This window comes from Helianthus annuus, chromosome 1 (genome assembly GCF_002127325.2).
Source record: "Helianthus annuus cultivar XRQ/B chromosome 1, HanXRQr2.0-SUNRISE, whole genome shotgun sequence".
Taxonomy (NCBI): domain Eukaryota; kingdom Viridiplantae; phylum Streptophyta; class Magnoliopsida; order Asterales; family Asteraceae; genus Helianthus; species Helianthus annuus.
Window position 1 is genome coordinate 106,382,611 of NC_035433.2, and position 16,684 is coordinate 106,399,294.

The window sequence follows — 16,684 nt, forward strand, 5'->3', positions numbered from 1 at the left end:
TGTTACTTGGCCTCCCGTCCCACAAGCCTTCTCCAAACCCATGGCCTTATAATGCATACTTATGTGTATTAAAGTTGGTGCATGACTTGTAAAAAAATATCAGAAGGCTAATATATTTTATAAAACTATATTTTATTTAACAAACAATTTAATGTATTTTACACACCATACATGATCATAAAAGAATTGTAAAATGTAGCTTACCAAAACGAATCTTATTATAGGATGAGCAATCGGTGTTAGACATTGAAAAATATCGGTACCAAACTGTACCGTATCGATTGAATTTCAATACCAACTCGATACCCAATTTTGGCGTTTTTCACAATGGGTACTTTTGGCTTGATACTAGTTCAAAATTATACGATATTTTACTACTTTTTACTTTCGAATACCGTACCGATACTGATCTTTAACCAATCCGAGGTAATCCCTACTTGGTTATAAATTCTTTCAATTCCTTTTCTATTAAAAAACCCCGGAAAAGTAGCGGGTTGGGATCCGGAACCCAACAAAATCTAAACCTAAACATTTCATTTCCGCTGATTTCACCCCATTTACAAACCCTAGGGGTTTTTCATTCTCCCTCTCGCTCTTCGTCTCTCTGCCATCATCCCCCCCACCAATTCACACTCTCTAGCTCACCAAACACTCCGCAGAATCACCACACATCCTCTTCCGTCAACTTCTCAGTGTCAGATCTGACATAAAATGGAGTTTGGGGGCCGAAAGAGAGGCAGACAAGACGGCGCTTGGAATGGAGCTCCTAAAAGACCTAGAGACGGTTAGTCTTGTCTCAATTGTTCTTATAATTGTTATTTCTTCTTGTTTTTGTAAGATTAGGTTTCATTATGTGTTGAGATCTGTTAGTGTTTGTTTTAAGATCTGATTTTCTGTGTGAAATGTTCGGTTTTGTTATTTCTTTAGGGTTGTTTGTTATGACGTCAGCGTTCTTCTGAAAAATTGGAAATTGAACTAAATTACTAATCTTGTTAGTAGAACACAGGGTTTTTGTGAGTATTTCAATTGGAACTGGAAACCAGCTTAAGTGTTAACGTTTAATTAGTTATGTTATAATTGTTAAAATATGTTATGAAGCGTAATAGTGTGGTGATAAGTTAAATGTGACGTGAATTTTGGATGTTAAAATATTGTTAATTGGAAGAAGGTAAATCGAATACGTAACTGAAACAAAGCAATTAATTTTCTGCAACAGAAATGGAGTCCTTTACATCTGGTGTAGGAAGCAAATCAAAGCCGTGCACGAAGTTTTTCAGGTTATAATCTTAACTTATACAAGATAATAATTGTCTAAATTAAAGTTCTAATGTGAAGTTGCATAACGTTAAAATACACCATTCGGTGTAACTTGGGAGAATTTGTATGAACCATGGTGACTGCAGCTCGAATATAAAGGATTAAATGTAGACGGGTTTTTTTTTGTAATGATTTTTATTGTTTGATTGGAGCACCGATGAAGTTAAAAGATTATGCAAAACACATAAATGAAAAGATGCTGTCTGGTAATGTAATTTTTCGGACCTTACGTCATAGTTATTAAAGGCGCTAGGCGCACTCAAGTCGCATAGGTCTCGCTTGGGGCCTAGGCACAAGGCGCAAGAAAAGCGAGGGCCTGAGAAAATAAAAGCGCACAACGGAAAAAATAAAAAATATTTTATGTATTAGAAAATTAACACTATTCTTCAAATAAAATAAATTAAAGCTATTATATAACATTTATTTAATATAATTTACTTACCAAAAGTTCTAAAATATTAGTGGAGAAAAGTGGTTTTCGTTAGATAAAAGTAGAAATCTAGCTGGAATCTTGTTGGAATTTATAGAATTTGCCCGGAAACTCTCCAGAATCTAGAATCTCACCGGAATCTGTTCCGGAATCATCATCAGGAGAATTAAAGTGCAATTGCCTTGACTTAAGGCGCAATTGCCTCGCCTCACCTGGAAAATGGGCCTAGGCGCAAGAGGCGATAGCTTTTAACAACTATGCCTTAAATACACTCATCTGGCTGCTGTATCGTGTAAAATAAGCATATGTGTTTTTATGTACTGGAGCAGCATTTTATGATAAGTTATGTTAATCCGCCACCATATTCTTCTGATCTCTTGGGATAAATGTGATATTAAGTTGTTTTGCTTTGTATCATTAGAAAGGTGAATAAATTTTACGTTAAGGTGAGTTTTATTCCTGGATTTTTGGTTATTGAGCCTGGTTATTTTTTTATCTAGTATAAAAGTTGAATTTCATGGCTCAGTTTTACTCTTCACCTACAAAGGGTTGGATTCGATCTTCAACGGGTCAAATGGGTTAAATTTAAAAATATGGTTAGTTTGATAGAGGTCAAATGGGCTGGACGTCAATTAAGTTAACATTTTATGGAAGTGTTGATGACTTGATAGTGTTTACACCCTTTAACTTTATTTTTTAATAAAAGTATATCTATTTCAATATTATAGTTATTATTAACGTATAAATGATAGTTAATTTTTCTTTAAAATTCAACCTAACGTTTAGACGTTAACACATTCCTGTTTGGAATATTTGTTATGGTTCTGTTTACACTCACTTATACAGTTGTACCGTCTTTTGATTTCTCATGTGTGTGGTTTTGGGTGATGCAGCACGTCCGGTTGTCCATTCGGTGAAGGATGTCACTTCCTACACTACGTTCCTGGCGGCTACAGTGCAGTGAAACAGTTGACGAACGTCAGCGGGCCCCTCGGAAGAAAAGCTCCTATGCAACAACCACCGCCCTTCGCTGCTGACGGTCCACTAAAAAGCAAGCTTTGCAACAAAATGAACACCCCAGAAGGATGCAAGTTTGGAGACAAATGCCGTTTTGCTCACAGTGAGGTGGAGCTCACTAGTAATAAGCCATCATTCTCAGCTTATGAAGACCCTCGTAGTCAACCAGGTCCCATCAGTTACGGTGGTGGTGGGTACCAAGGGCGGTTCGAACCACCCGCCCCACCTGGTCTAGCGGCTGCGGCTAACTTCGGTCAATCTGCCACTGCTAAGATCAGCATAGACGGGGCTCTAGCGGGGCCCATCATAGGGAAGAGTGGTGTGAACTCTAAGCAGATATGCCGCCTTACTGGAGTGAAGCTAGCCATAAGAGATCATGAAACAGACCCGAACCAAAAGAATATCGAGCTTGAAGGAACTTTTGATCAGATCAAACAGGCGAGTGCGATGGTGCATGAGTTGATCGTGAACCTTGGTGCAGGTGGCGGTGCAAATGGTCCGCCGGCAAGAAAGTCTGGCGGTTTTCAGCAGCAGGGTGGTGGGCAGGCGCATGGTTTTGCACATAAAATAAAGACGAAGATATGTGAAAACTTTGCGAAGGGACAGTGTACCTTTGGGGACAAGTGCCATTTTGCACATGGAGAGAGTGAGCTTCGTAGGTAGGTAGGCAACATAACATATTACATGTGATTTGGTTGGTGTTGTCATTTGGCCCAAATAATTTATGTCATAATATATTGTTGTAGGGTGCAGTTTGTTGGCTGTGGTTAAACAGGATTTTTTGCTAAAACTTTGTATTCATTTTGTTTTGGTTTAACTGTTTCTTTTTCTTAGTTACATGAAATTGAATTGAAATCCAACTTCTATTTCTTAGCAGTGTAGTTTGTTGAATACATTGGAATTTGAACTCAAATTCTTGTGAATTGTGAAACAAAAGAACAGATGGCACGTACACAATCAAAGGTAGGTTCAATCTCAATCCATCCATTCATGCTTTCTTTACTCGTTAAGAATCATTTTACCATATCTAACCGATCAACGCTTAAACATCAAAGTTACTTCATTTGTTATGGTTTAAACCATACTTAACAGAAACCCCCCCAATTTTAACCTAATTAGGTCAATTTTTCCTCAATCTTCAACTCCATATCATACATTTGACCTATTCCTCTTAACATTGATCAATTTCAACAACTTACATACACAGAAATATTGGCCCATTAGATTACCTAAGAACCCTTAACATGCAATGAAGCTTAGATTCAACAATGGAGTTACAATGTTTCTAACATGGTTTTACATGAAATATAGGTTTTTTCTAGCCTTAATCGACAAGTTCCAAACTATAACACAAATGTCTTAAACCCATAAACATCACAATTTCTTGAATTCTAGGTCAAGATAACATACCAAGCCTTCTTAAAGTGATGCGGCACTAGGTGTGTATCCCCATCAAAGTGGTGCAGGTTCAAGTCCTATAATGTGAGCAATAGGTGGATTTTGGTAGAATTTTTGGGGTTTAGGTGTTCACCATTAAAAGAAAGTTGAGATGATCAATGTAAATAATAACCCTTCACTTAATATTTTTTTGTTGATTACATGCAAGAACAAATGAATTATACAATGCACGATCTCCATGTACAAGAGACAGGGCCGGCTCTTGGGACATTGAAATCAAGCAGCCGCTTGAGGCCACCATTATTCCAAGGCCTCTGAATTTGAAATTACATTTTATGGATAATTTGTTTTGGGCTTGGGCTGATGTGTATTAAAGAAACTAAATGAGAGGGAATAATAATAGAAAAAATGTGAGGGTTATGTTTGCTTTTAGGCTCAGAAGTCAAAGCTAGGTTATCTGTTTAATCGATTACTTTTATTATTCATCATTATACCAACTTTTGTTACTTGATTATATTTTAGATTAGTCACTTGATTATTCAGTTAGTTGATTTTTTTTTTTTTTGAAAACAATCGTTTAGGCCCAATCGTGAGACCATCGACTTATGCACTAAATTTGCTAACCGTTTACATCATAATGGTAACCATAATTTTATTAAATGGTTGAAACATGATTCAATTGATTTTGTTCAAAGGCTTGTTTACTTTATTCAAAAAGGGTCCATAATTTTATTTCACATTAGGCCACTAAAAACGTTAAGCCGGCCCTGACAAGAGACGTCTTGATGCACGCACCTGTGCAATTTTAACTTGGGCCTTATCGATCGCCCCAGGCAGTTGGAAGCGATGAACCTCTCGTCAGAATGCGCCTAGGCACACTTTAAAACTAAGATTACCTCTAACGCTACCACTTAACAAAATTACAAATCAAACATGATAACTTTTCAACCAAATGCATCGACGACAAATTCATACTATTTTACAAATTTTAGTTCTACATCCGATCGTTGCATACTCCAAATCATTAATAATAAAATTATGTGCAAGTTGAAGGGCCCGTGTGTGTAAACAACTATGTTTCGGAGATCATTACCCAACTCGTGTTTCCAACCCTCTCAAAAATGCGTGCCAACTTCGAAGGAAAGACTTGTTTCCAATTTGGATGTCGAATTAAGTAATCCCATACCCTAAAACATGGGACTTGTGTTAGTATTTACTACCTTAAAATTTGGATTAAATATGTGTCTGTGTGTGTACCTTTTCTGATTTTTAACATAATCAGAGCCCTCAGCATATGGCGATGTTGACGTAGAAAAGAGAATCTCCGGATCCGATCGGTATCTCATTATACGAGCAAAATTTACCAGCCGCTCGCTCCTGTTAATATCAGACAACTATCATTACTACTATTACTACTATCGTTATTAACAGATAACAATAAATTTACCAAGAAAACGGTGTGATCACAAATCGGTCGGTATGAGTTTCGTATGTGTCTAGTAACCGCCCAGCGCGTCTAGGGTCCTCAAATGAAGCATTTAACCGTATTCTCCTGATGATGTCATCAGGACCTCTAGTACTTGCATCAAAACTGGCTGGAATTACTGAACCGCGAGACGTCTCTACCTGCACAGTCGAGACTTGTTAGAAAATAGATTATTTGACCGTCATTCTAACTGTATACAACTAACCAACGTTGTTGAAGGAACACAACTAACCGCGAGCCCATGGAAGATCGGATATGCTATTCCCTCAGAGTCCCGTCTTGTGTTATGTTTAAGCACTTGAAAATTTTTAATTTCAAACTTGTATCTGCTCTCTGCTAATTTTTCTACTATTTTTATGCACAACGGTAAAGAATAACCTTCCTCACACTCTCCCTGTTCAAACAAAAAAACGAGTAGTTGAGCTAAAGGTGACAAAACAAGCGGGTCAGGTTAATTACAGATACTTTATTATTATAAAATTAATCTAACTTTTCTAAATAATATATTTCAGGTAACTGTATATACTATGGAAGTAAAGATTGTTGAACCATACATGTGGATCAGAATCTTCAAACGCGCCAACTATGTGAACCTGCACCAAATACAGGTTTATCAAGATATGAAATACTAATCAAGTTTAAACCAATAATTAATAAAACATATAAAATCTTATTAAAGCCACAAGGATACAGAACAGAACACTACATCCAAAAGATCATCATCGTCACGATCTGAAACTAAAGACATCATCTGGAAGAGACCGACAACAACAACATCCGGAGAATCCAAATGGGCAACACATGTCCTACATTCACGGTAACCACAATTCAAGAATTTAGAATACAAATATAAAATAATTACTGAAACTTAATTAAGATACTATCGAAGATTCTTACATCCCCGTTCTGCAATTTCTAATAACCATGCCGACACATGTTGTTGCTTCATCAGTGCCAACTATCTTCATAACAAGGAGATGAAAAAAGTAAGTGCATTGCATCTATAATTTAACTATGAAAAGATTTTTTTGCGTTGCGTACATATTATATTAAGAAAATACCTCCACAAGTGCAGGGTTTACAGTAGCATATTCTCTTTGAAATAGATACACACATTTAGCTTCAACGGAGGATGAGAACTTCCTTTCGGGTATTGCACAGAACAAACGCGAGGCAGATACCAAATCAGGGTGATCCAGTAAAGCAATTACCATGTCATGGCCCTAATTGTTATCACAATGTTAGTAAACAGAAACATAACTTATATATGTTGGGATTGTGGAGTCTTCGGAAGAATCAAGCCCTGATTTATGATTTCTTTCTCAACAAGTTGTTTACCCTAATCTAAATGTTATATGATAGGCCACTCAGTGGCGAAGCTTGACCCGAATGACGGGGGGTTGAAAACGTATATACCCAAAAATTTCTATAGAACCGGGGGGTCGAAAACGTATATACCCAAAAATTTCTATACAAAAACTACATATATAACACTACTGAGCAAAAAGTTGGGGGGTCCCCCCCCCCCCCCCCCGTTGCCCCTTCTATACTTCGCCCCTGGCCACTGTAATTCCTTGAGCACCTGAATAAAATACGAACCCTAGTTGCAGCGGTGGCCGTAGGTTAGATTAGACTGAACCACGTTAAATCCAGGTGTTGTTTATTGCTTTAGTTCGTGTTCGTGTGTGCTTAATCCTAACAACATAAACATACTACAAATAAGTTTGTATGCAAGATAACAAATTATAAAATATACTTCATGTCTCATGGAAATTCATCATCTAAAATTCTAATGTCAAACAAACCTGCAACGTTGTAACTGCATAATATTATTAATTTATTCAGCTTTTCCTCTTCTAAATCAAAACTTCCAAAGCTGAACTGTCTCAATCTCTCTCTCTCTCTATACACACACACACACACACACACACATAGAGTCAAACTGGACATGCATCATCATTCATCAAAACAAAAGGTGAAACGATAAACGATGAAATTCCAATCTAACTGCTACAATATCTGGATCCAGACGTATAATTAAACAATGAATGATGATAAAAACATTGTTTGAGGAAGAATTGCGTGTAAAAAAGGGGGACCTCAAAGGGTAGATGAACTTACGGAGGATGAATCCGGCAAAAATTGAAGCCCGTTGACGTAAATCATGATCGGAAGAAGAAAATGGGAGGGTTAAGTCGTTGATATGATGCTAGTTAAAGCCCCCCACAGGTTTCATCAAAGTCCGCTCTTGTCGTTGTCATGGGTCAAACTTAAATAGCTAATATTCATGCCCTAAAATTAATGATTTACTACCTCATAATCTCATCATATTATCTAGTATCTACAAGTGTTTTATGATTTTCCTGATTATTAAATTACCAATGTATTATGTAGCGACGACGCCGTGGGAATAGTATGTGGTAAAGTGGTCTATTCCCTAATCAAGTGGTTGTGGGTTCAAATCCTGAAAAAGACAGGTGTGGAGAAAGAGTAGCCGTTAAAAAAAATGAAGCGTAGCAGTATTTGGAAAGATATTGTGGTTGTGGAAAAAGAACTTCAAGCTTGAGAGTATCTATAAAAAAGAACCTAATGGTAGAAGTTAGGGTAGGAACAAATATTAATTTTTGGGTGGATAACTGGATCGGCGATGAATTTCTAAAAGACCGATTCCCAACAATATACGCCAATGCAAGTTGCAAAAGACAAGAAGATAAAGGTGGTGGATTGTGTTCAAATTCTAAACAATAATAACTAGTGGGCGACTGGGCGTAGGGATGGATTCGTGGGCCTAATAGCTGGTTAGAATGGGCTCAACTGGGATGTTTAACACAAGATCTAAACAACTTCAAGTTCAAGGAGGGTGTCGATACCTAGAAATGGAAGATGGCAGCAAATGAAAAGTTGTCGGTGGCGCTTATCTGAGAACAATTTTAAAAGGAGTCAACGAGGGATCAAAATGTCATGTGACTACATTGGAATAGATGGGCTCCTCCAAAGGTAAACCCATTTTTTGTTAAAGGGTAACTCTCGATAGGATACTGGTAAAAACGAAACTCAGGAGGTGAGTAATACCAATTCAGAACCAACAGTGCTCGTGATGCAGGTTGCAAGACAAGTCAGTTGATCATATGATAGTCACGTGTTTGATAGCAAAAGTGGTTTCGTGGAACATTTTAATTTGGTCAATGATTCTAGCTACGTTATCTTTCAGCTCTTATAGTGAGGCTTTGGCGTGAATAGATGCACTTGTGGGATCAAAAGAATGTAAGAAAGTAGTAGGTGTGGTATTCCTGACTGAATTTTGGCAAATATGAAAAGCAAGGAACGAAAAAGAGTTTAATGGGATTAGCATGCCAGAATACAGAATGGTGGAAGATAGCAAAACAAACTCGTTTTTATGAATTAAGGCTGAACTAAATTCCACAATATATTTTGGGAAAGACGGTGTAAGTTCAACATCAGAGATATAGTTTTTTTTGAAAGGTGTGAATTATTCGCGAATGTCAGGAGGTCTAGCATATGTTGTCTTAACCTGGTCCGCGCTAGAGAGCCCCCTCGCACAATAGATCCTTAATTTAAACCCCTCAATAAGAAACCCCTATCACCAAGACTCGAACTTGAGATCTTGAGGGGAAAACTCATCCGGGCCCACCATAAGTGGAACTTAAATACCCGTGGCCACCATTAGAGCACTAGTGATGGTTAACATCAGAGATATAGTTGTGTAATTGTTTTTATTATGAACTTTGTTGTACTTTTATTGGGTGTTTACAACATATACGCTAATCCATTCTATAATCATAGAATCTTATCGTTAAAAATTTCGTGATTATTTATGTAAAGCTGGTTTTGAAAAGTCACGCTAAAAATTTGTAATGTCATTCAACATATTTATCTTTATTGATACTATGGAAAAAATGTTATCACAATTTAATATATGCTATATTGGATACACATGATAAAAATTATACGTAAGAATAGACAAAAATAAATAGGAGTTGTTAAACGTACCCAATTTCCCTTAATTTACTTCTTATACCCTCTCCTTCTAGTTTAAAAAATATACAATCAAATCTTTTATTTTTTAATTATCATCTGCTACAAGTTTTAAACAATTCAACCAAATTAATTAAATTATATAATGAAACTTATTCATAATTATGTATGATTCAATTCATATAGTTTAATGTATTTGATTCTTTCTCAAAACATGAATCCTTCATCAAACGTGTGTACAAATTTAAATTCTATTAAATATATATGGAGTGAGATATAGAAACTAACTTAAATCTAAAAACTATAAGAATCAATTTAAAAGTGACACATGACATAACTTTAAAAATCAATAAGGATATTTTAGTACTTATTTATATAATATAAATTTGTAACATTTGTTGGCTTTATAGGTTGTACTTTGTACTTCATTGGTGTGTTGTGCCTTAAATTGCTAATGATACAATTTCTATAACAACTCATAGTTATGTATTGTACCACATGTTAAAGCACATGACACATCCTCTTGATGCAGCTTTTCTTAGTTGCTTGACACGTTTTCTCCACGTGTCCCTGACTTCTTCTTTTGTTACCAAGTTGATTGATGTTTTTTAAGTTTTGTATTGTCATAGGTTTTACATGGTTAATGTTTGATGTCATTTAACCTTTACCACGACAACAGGGTTTCCATCTAGCATTTTTTTTTAACGTTTTGTCTTATTTTGTAAGTTACCGGCCGCAACGCGACGAGGTTCCATCTAGTTATTGATCAAACAATATCCTAACTTACTGTATATGAAGTAAGGCAATAGAACAATACTCACTAACCTTTTATATTTTTTGCTTTCTATTTACTCAACCTTATTTTACAAGCTTTTTTTAAATAAAAAAAAACTAATTAGTTTTCAAGCTTTTAATTTAGGGGAATTGACATGTAATAATCTCAACTAGAGGTGATTGGCCATTGACAGTTCCACCTTTGAATGTTTCCCCCACCAGTCCCACCTTTCACATATTTTTCCTACACCGGTCCCCCATTAAAAAAAAACTTAACAAAGTTAAGCTTTTTTCCAAATTACAAACAGATTTTTTAGGGCTTTTGATCAAAACGACGATACAAATCCATTAATGTAAAACTTACCTCGAAATGGTGCTCCAAATGACTTGATTTTTATTAATCGGAAATTGAAACACCCGAATTGAAGCGTCGTTTTCATCGTTTGGAGCACCGTTTCGAGGTAAGTTTTACATCAATGGACTCGTATCGTCGTTATGATCAAAAGCCATAAACAAACTGTTTGTAATTTGGAAAAAAAACATAACTCCGTTAAGTTTTTTTAACGGGGGAGCGGTGTAGAAAAAATAGGTGAAAGGTGAGACTGGTGGGGGGAATATTTAAAGGTGAGACTATCAATAACCAATAACCTTTAGTTGGTATTATTACAGGCCAATTCCCCTTTAATTTAAATAAAAAAATTAATTAATACAAAAACTAATTACAATCATCCATAATACTCATTCAACATTTAGGGTGGTGGGTATGATTCAAACACTTTAGACTGTGGGGTATGGGGCGGGGGTTGGGGCGTGGGTTGGCTGAAAACGCACAAGGCACCACCCCGGGTGGGCTTGGGTTTGGGCGTGGCCCAAGAGGCGGGAGTTTAAGACCGGGCGTGGGGCATGCCTAGCGGTCCTACGTGGCTGGTAGGCCTGTAAACGAACCGAACGAACACGAATATAGGCATGTTTGTGTTCGTTCATTTAACTTTAACCGAACACGAACATATAATCGAACACATTTTTTTGTTTGTGTTCGTTCATTAAGAAATCAGGCATGTTCGTGTTCGTTTATGTTCGTTCGTTTAAAGCCTAAACGAACAGTTCACGAACACAAACGAACATAAAAAAAACTAACTGAACATATTTGAATAAACATAAATTAACATGATTGAAGAAACAAGTCTAATCTATTACATTTAATCCGAAAACACATCTAAATAAGGGTTCATAGATATACTAAGTAGTTATATTTATATAAGTAGTTAGAAAACCTAATATTAATATAAATATAACTATTTTTGTATTTATTAAAATTTAAACGAACATAAACGAACGTAAATAAACGAACGTTCACGAACATAAAAGAATGTTCACGAACGTAAATGAACGAACACAAGGTGTGTTCATGTTCGTTCATTTAATTAAACGAACAAAATTTTTTGTTCGTGTTCGTTTGTTTATTAAATAAACGAACATAAACGAACTTCCCGCCGAACAAGTTCATGAACGTTCGGTTCGTTTACAGGCCTAGTGGCTGGCTCCTATTTTTATTTTTGGTTTTTTAGGAATTTAATAAAATTTTAATTTTTGGCTTTTTTATTTTTATTTTAATAAACTGCTAAGCCACGCGGGCTAGCCACGCCCCGCCATACCCCACAGACACGTCACTCACCAGCGGGGGGGGGGGGGGGGCTCGAACTCCACGTGTCAACCCATGCCCCAAACCCCCACCCCACCATACCCCACGGTCTTAGGGTGTTTGAGTTTTTCTATCCAATAATCTCATGCTGTCACACCCCAACCAATGGTGGAAACATCGGGATGAGACGAAGTGTGAAAATTGCTCGAGACATCATAACGCTAATAATTGTGACAAGTATTTAAATAATCATTTCATTTCATTTCTAAAGAATCAAGTACAAGGTTTTGAAACAAAGTACAACAACATGAATAATAAAATGATACAATACGAATACAATTCTTTCTAAGTGGGTATCTAAGCATCCTACTAGATTCCATGCATCGTCAACATCCACCTGTAACATGTTAAAATAAAGTTCAATGCAAAAGCAAAGGCGAGTATACAAGTTTGATACGTACATAGCAAAAGATAAGTTTTGAACAATTCCTCATAGCAAGCATGTGATTCAAGATAAGCCTTTAAATATGGTATGTGTCTAACATATCAAACCAAGGAAACGCAATATGCTCATGACATAACCGAGATAAAGGGGCGGGTCGTTAATCCTATAGCGTTACATATGTCACGGTTTGGCTCGTACGAAGTTAATGATAAATTCAACACATAAGATTAATCCAAGTTTAAAGCATCAAGCCATCACGTATACAAGCATGTTATAGGAATGTTCATGTGTTTAAGCAAAATGTTCATGTGTAAGTTTGTTGATAGATAAACATGTTACACCCCAAAAGTGGTAAAAGTAAAAAGGGAGAAATACGAGTATACTCACAAAGTTTGCATATGCTTTCCAATTATCCAATTATTGACGAGTTGATGAGGTTGGAAGATTGAATGTGTAGGGTTAAAGTTCAAGTATGCTTAGAGTCGAGACTCGGTATTCAAAACAACATAAAAAGTAAGATATGTGAATAGCATGTGAAAATAATCATCTTCAACACTTAACACTTGTATGACACTTGGTAACCACAAGGGTTATGATAATGTTTTCATGAGTTGAACACCCATAAGAATCACAACAAGGTTTAGGTCTTAGGTGATGTTCTACTACTTTAACATATAAACATGAGTTCAACATCAAAGGTTCGAATGAGTGTATATATATATCTAGGTTAAGTACTAAATATTATTTAGTCCAATAATTCAAGTAGGAGGTAGAAGATTAGAATCTTCATTTAGGCACCTCGTGTTATCATAGATGTCATGTATGGGGTAGGAAGGACATGCTTCCATTTAGGAACCCCTTGAATGTTCACCACTTCACTTGGTGTAACAACAACCAAGGAGGGTCACGAACTAGGATTTGCACAATAACATAAACAACCTAACTATAGAGAAATCATCAAATCACGTGAGGATTGTATGTAGGACAATCCAAGTTGTTCCCTAATCACTCATGTATCAAAGGCTATGTTTGACATGATTTGTGGGTTGAAACTCTAGACAAAACACCAAGTTTATGAGGTTTAATCCTCTGATTTTAAATGTCTCAACCTTGTTTTTAAGCTTAACCAACCATGGGATAAGTTGTAAGCATTAGGACATAGGTATGAGATGTGTTGAACACAAGTTACATAGGTATAAACAAGTTTTTGATGAACATAAAAACAAATAGAAAGTTTATCGATGATTTCGGGGCATTTCCAGGTCTGATTTCTCCAAGGAGAAGTCTAGGAATCGAACCCCATGATTATCCAAGTAAGTAGGAAAAAGAATCAAGTGATTTCGTTAAGAAATGAGTGAGTTATGCTCATTTTCGTGAAGGGGTGTCAATCTGCTCGAACCTTTGCTTTCAGCTACGGTTTGGAGGATGTTTTGAGAGTTTTTAGTGTTGCAAAACTGGTAGAGAGGCTGGTTATAAGTGGTATTTATAGGGGGAAGGATTAGGGTTTCAATGGGTTGGGCTTTGGAAGTGTTTAGAAGGGGTTACACCTTGAAACTAGTCCACAAAACCCAACTATATGGGGCTGAATTTTGCTGAATTGGGGCTGCCATATTTCTTTATTTTTTTATTTTTTTAAAACATTATAATGAGTAATTTTATTAGTTAAGTTGTGTAATAATTGCAACAATGTTTCCCCTAACTTGTAACAAGGTGAAATATGAAATAAAACATGATTTAACTAGGTAAAAAATGTAATGTACAAGTATGTAACATGTTTGTAAGTGACAAGTATATGTCACATATTAGATGATTAACCGTTGTATAAATAAGCATATTATTAGAGGTTTTTAGGTATCAACAATTTAAGGACAAGCATGGACATGCATCGTGAATAAGTATAAGTATGAATTACAAATAAGGATTCGATGTACAATGAATTCGAACGTATGAACATGTATGAATATGTAGATGGTGAATTTAAAGAAATACGAATTTTATTTATGATCCAAGTCTCGGATTTTACAACGAAAAGACGACTACAATAATACAAGATTTCCAAAAATAGCATTACAAGGCGAGCTTTCTAATTATGGAAAGTATGAAAAAGCAGGGCGTTACAGTCTCCCCTCCTTTAGGAAATTTCGTCCCGAAATTTATTCAAGAGGAAGACCTTGGAGAAAAAGCATTTTGGCTAAAAGAATCGAGACTTGGGAGTTTTGAAACGTTTAGAAAAGTACGAAATTTTGAAGAACGATAGGATAGGAATTTGTTTGACTAAAATGGGTTGAGGCGTTTAAGCATAGGTAAAACGGGTATGCGTGCGCATAGGCAAAGGAGTTTAAATAAGTTTGAATGTGAACGGGGTTCATATGAAAGAAAGGATAATGGAGAATAATAGGAGTATGGGGTGAACAATTGATACTAAATGAATGCAAGTATATGAATGATATAAGTATTAGATAGACGAAAGTAGCGTGTTAAAGTTGAAGTCTCGGCATGGATAATCGGATATGATGCGTTTGTGAGTTGTTTAAAGCTTGTATTAGGTCCAAAAGGTCTGTAAAACACTGAATTTCTCATGGCACGTTTTACGAAAGTTTGGTAACATGGTGAAAACACTTATATATAGGAAGTACCAGCGGCGTATCCACCGTGTTTTGACCACATTATGTCCGTTTCGTATTCGGTGTCATGTTACGTTCTGTGTCTTACCATACACAGTAGTACACTCTATGGTTTTTCATGAGCCAATTACTATAATCCCGTGTGCACCCGCGATTATCTTGATCGTCGCATGATCCACATAGCTTGTACTAGTTGTGTATGAATCGGGGTATACATAAAAAGTTTAGAATGTGTACGTACAAGAATATGGTATATAAGCAAGTCCATGTTTAAGTATGTGTGGGACCCACGCAAGCGAATCCATCAGGTTACGCTCGCGTATAGGTACGAATGTATGAATCATGAGTAAGGATGAAAGTATGAGCATAAGTTTAAGTATGAATACGCATGTATGTATGAGCATAAACATAAAACGTGTAAGTAGTATGTGTACAAGTAGAAGCGTAAAACGTATAAGTAGTATGCGTATAAGTACAAGCATAAAACGTATGAACATAGGTGTAGGTATGAAAAATAAATATTGCGTATATAGTGTTTGTTGGGACGCCACGGATCTAAGTGTATAAAACATTCAAAAGGTCGAGTATGTAAATACGAACAATATAAGTGAAATTGTCGCGATGAAATGGCAAAACGTGTATGATGATATGCATGTATAGTTGTTTAAACGAAATGCTGAGTTTATTGAATCAAATTTAGATTGAGCTTGGTTTGAAAGGTAGAATATAGTTTGTAAATGTAAAGGAACATAAAGTACTCATTGGTTATGCTTAACGTATTTTGTAATGATTGAAATGCTACTTTTGTTTAAAAAAAAGGAGTTCACATATGTTGAAAATTGTCGGTCCCCATGGAGTCTTTTAGCCCACGTGTTTTGAAATTTGGGTGACGAGTTAAGCGTTGTAGAGAGGGTTTTTTTTTTTTTTTTTTTTTTTTTTTTTTTGAAAATAACGGGTTTGTTTCATTTGCATCAAGACATGAAATTTTGAACTTTGAAGGTTCTTGTGAAAACGTCGACCCTAAGAAAAGAAATTTAGTAAAGGACTTAGTGATTGTTTAAAAAAAATAAATTTAACAAATGATTTATTGATGTTGAAAAGAGTATTTGGTAAAACGATCATATAACATCCATGAGATCTTATAAGTAATTGAGAAAGGTTAGGTTGATTTCGATTAAGAATGGAAGTCTCTAGTATGATGATATAATGTGAGCGTATTTTAGTTAATAAATCGGATATGAAGTTCATGGGCAAGAGATTCATTAGACCGATTAATTGATAGGTAGCATTTCATAAGGTTTTGAATTTTGCGTAATAAAATGTTTTAAGACATGATTAAGAATCTCGTGTATATGATTTGAGTGAAAATGGATGGTAGAATAAGAAGTACGTTTGATAAACAATGTATTTTGAAATCGGTATAAGTAGGTATTTTGAATAATGATAAATGATTTAGGTATAAAACATGATCGGGTTTGCATAATAAAATATTTTGAAAGAGGAGTTTTGGTAACGGTCACCAAAGTAAGGGAATCACCCCTAACTCGTTGGTGAG

At 35.8% G+C, this 16,684-nt stretch overlaps 2 protein-coding genes across 3 annotated transcripts; one reads left to right on the forward strand and one right to left on the reverse strand.

Moving 5' to 3' along the window:
• The first annotated feature begins 482 nt into the window (after positions 1 to 482).
• On the forward strand, positions 483 to 3,622 carry LOC110874806 (zinc finger CCCH domain-containing protein 14). Its single transcript, XM_022123226.2, has 3 exons — positions 483 to 784; positions 1,217 to 1,277; positions 2,641 to 3,622. Exons 1-3 carry the CDS (start codon positions 712 to 714, stop codon positions 3,425 to 3,427), a joined length of 921 nt encoding a protein of 306 aa, XP_021978918.1. The 5' UTR covers positions 483 to 711; the 3' UTR covers positions 3,428 to 3,622.
• Positions 3,623 to 5,082: 1,460 nt separating this feature from the next.
• Positions 5,083 to 7,908, reverse strand: LOC110874793 (protein N-terminal asparagine amidohydrolase). Of its 2 annotated transcripts, none has more exons than XM_022123220.2 (9): positions 7,770 to 7,908; positions 6,710 to 6,871; positions 6,546 to 6,610; positions 6,355 to 6,454; positions 6,203 to 6,241; positions 5,881 to 6,042; positions 5,610 to 5,788; positions 5,420 to 5,539; positions 5,083 to 5,349 (listed from the first exon to the last, which is right to left on the reverse strand). In XM_022123220.2, the coding sequence occupies exons 1-9, from the start codon at positions 7,812 to 7,814 to the stop codon at positions 5,235 to 5,237; spliced, it is 987 nt and encodes a 328-aa protein (XP_021978912.1). In that variant the 5' UTR covers positions 7,815 to 7,908; the 3' UTR covers positions 5,083 to 5,234. The 2 variants fall into 2 exon arrangements, with proteins under 2 accessions (XP_021978912.1, XP_035845960.1); XM_035990067.1 differs by having other exon boundaries at positions 6,710 to 6,878; positions 7,770 to 7,857.
• Between the last annotated feature and the right edge of the window lie 8,776 nt (positions 7,909 to 16,684).

Bases quoted from the DNA above. Each gene is read 5' to 3' on its own strand.
- LOC110874806 (XM_022123226.2), top strand. From the start codon at position 712: ATGGAGTTTGGGGGCCGAAAGAGAGGCAGACAAGACGGCGCTTGGAAT. The intron at 785-1,216 runs GTTAGTCTTGTC...TTTCTGCAACAG, and splicing joins TCCTAAAAGACCTAGAGACG to AAATGGAGTCCTTTACATCT. The intron at 1,278-2,640 runs GTTATAATCTTA...TGGGTGATGCAG, and splicing joins CCGTGCACGAAGTTTTTCAG to CACGTCCGGTTGTCCATTCG.
- LOC110874793 (XM_022123220.2), bottom strand. From the start codon at position 7,814: ATGATTTACGTCAACGGGCTTCAATTTTTGCCGGATTCATCCTCC. The intron at 6,455-6,545 runs GTAAGAATCTTC...CCGTGAATGTAG, and splicing joins AGAAATTGCAGAACGGGGAT to GACATGTGTTGCCCATTTGG. The intron at 5,789-5,880 runs GTTAGTTGTGTT...TCGACTGTGCAG, and splicing joins CGATCTTCCATGGGCTCGCG to GTAGAGACGTCTCGCGGTTC.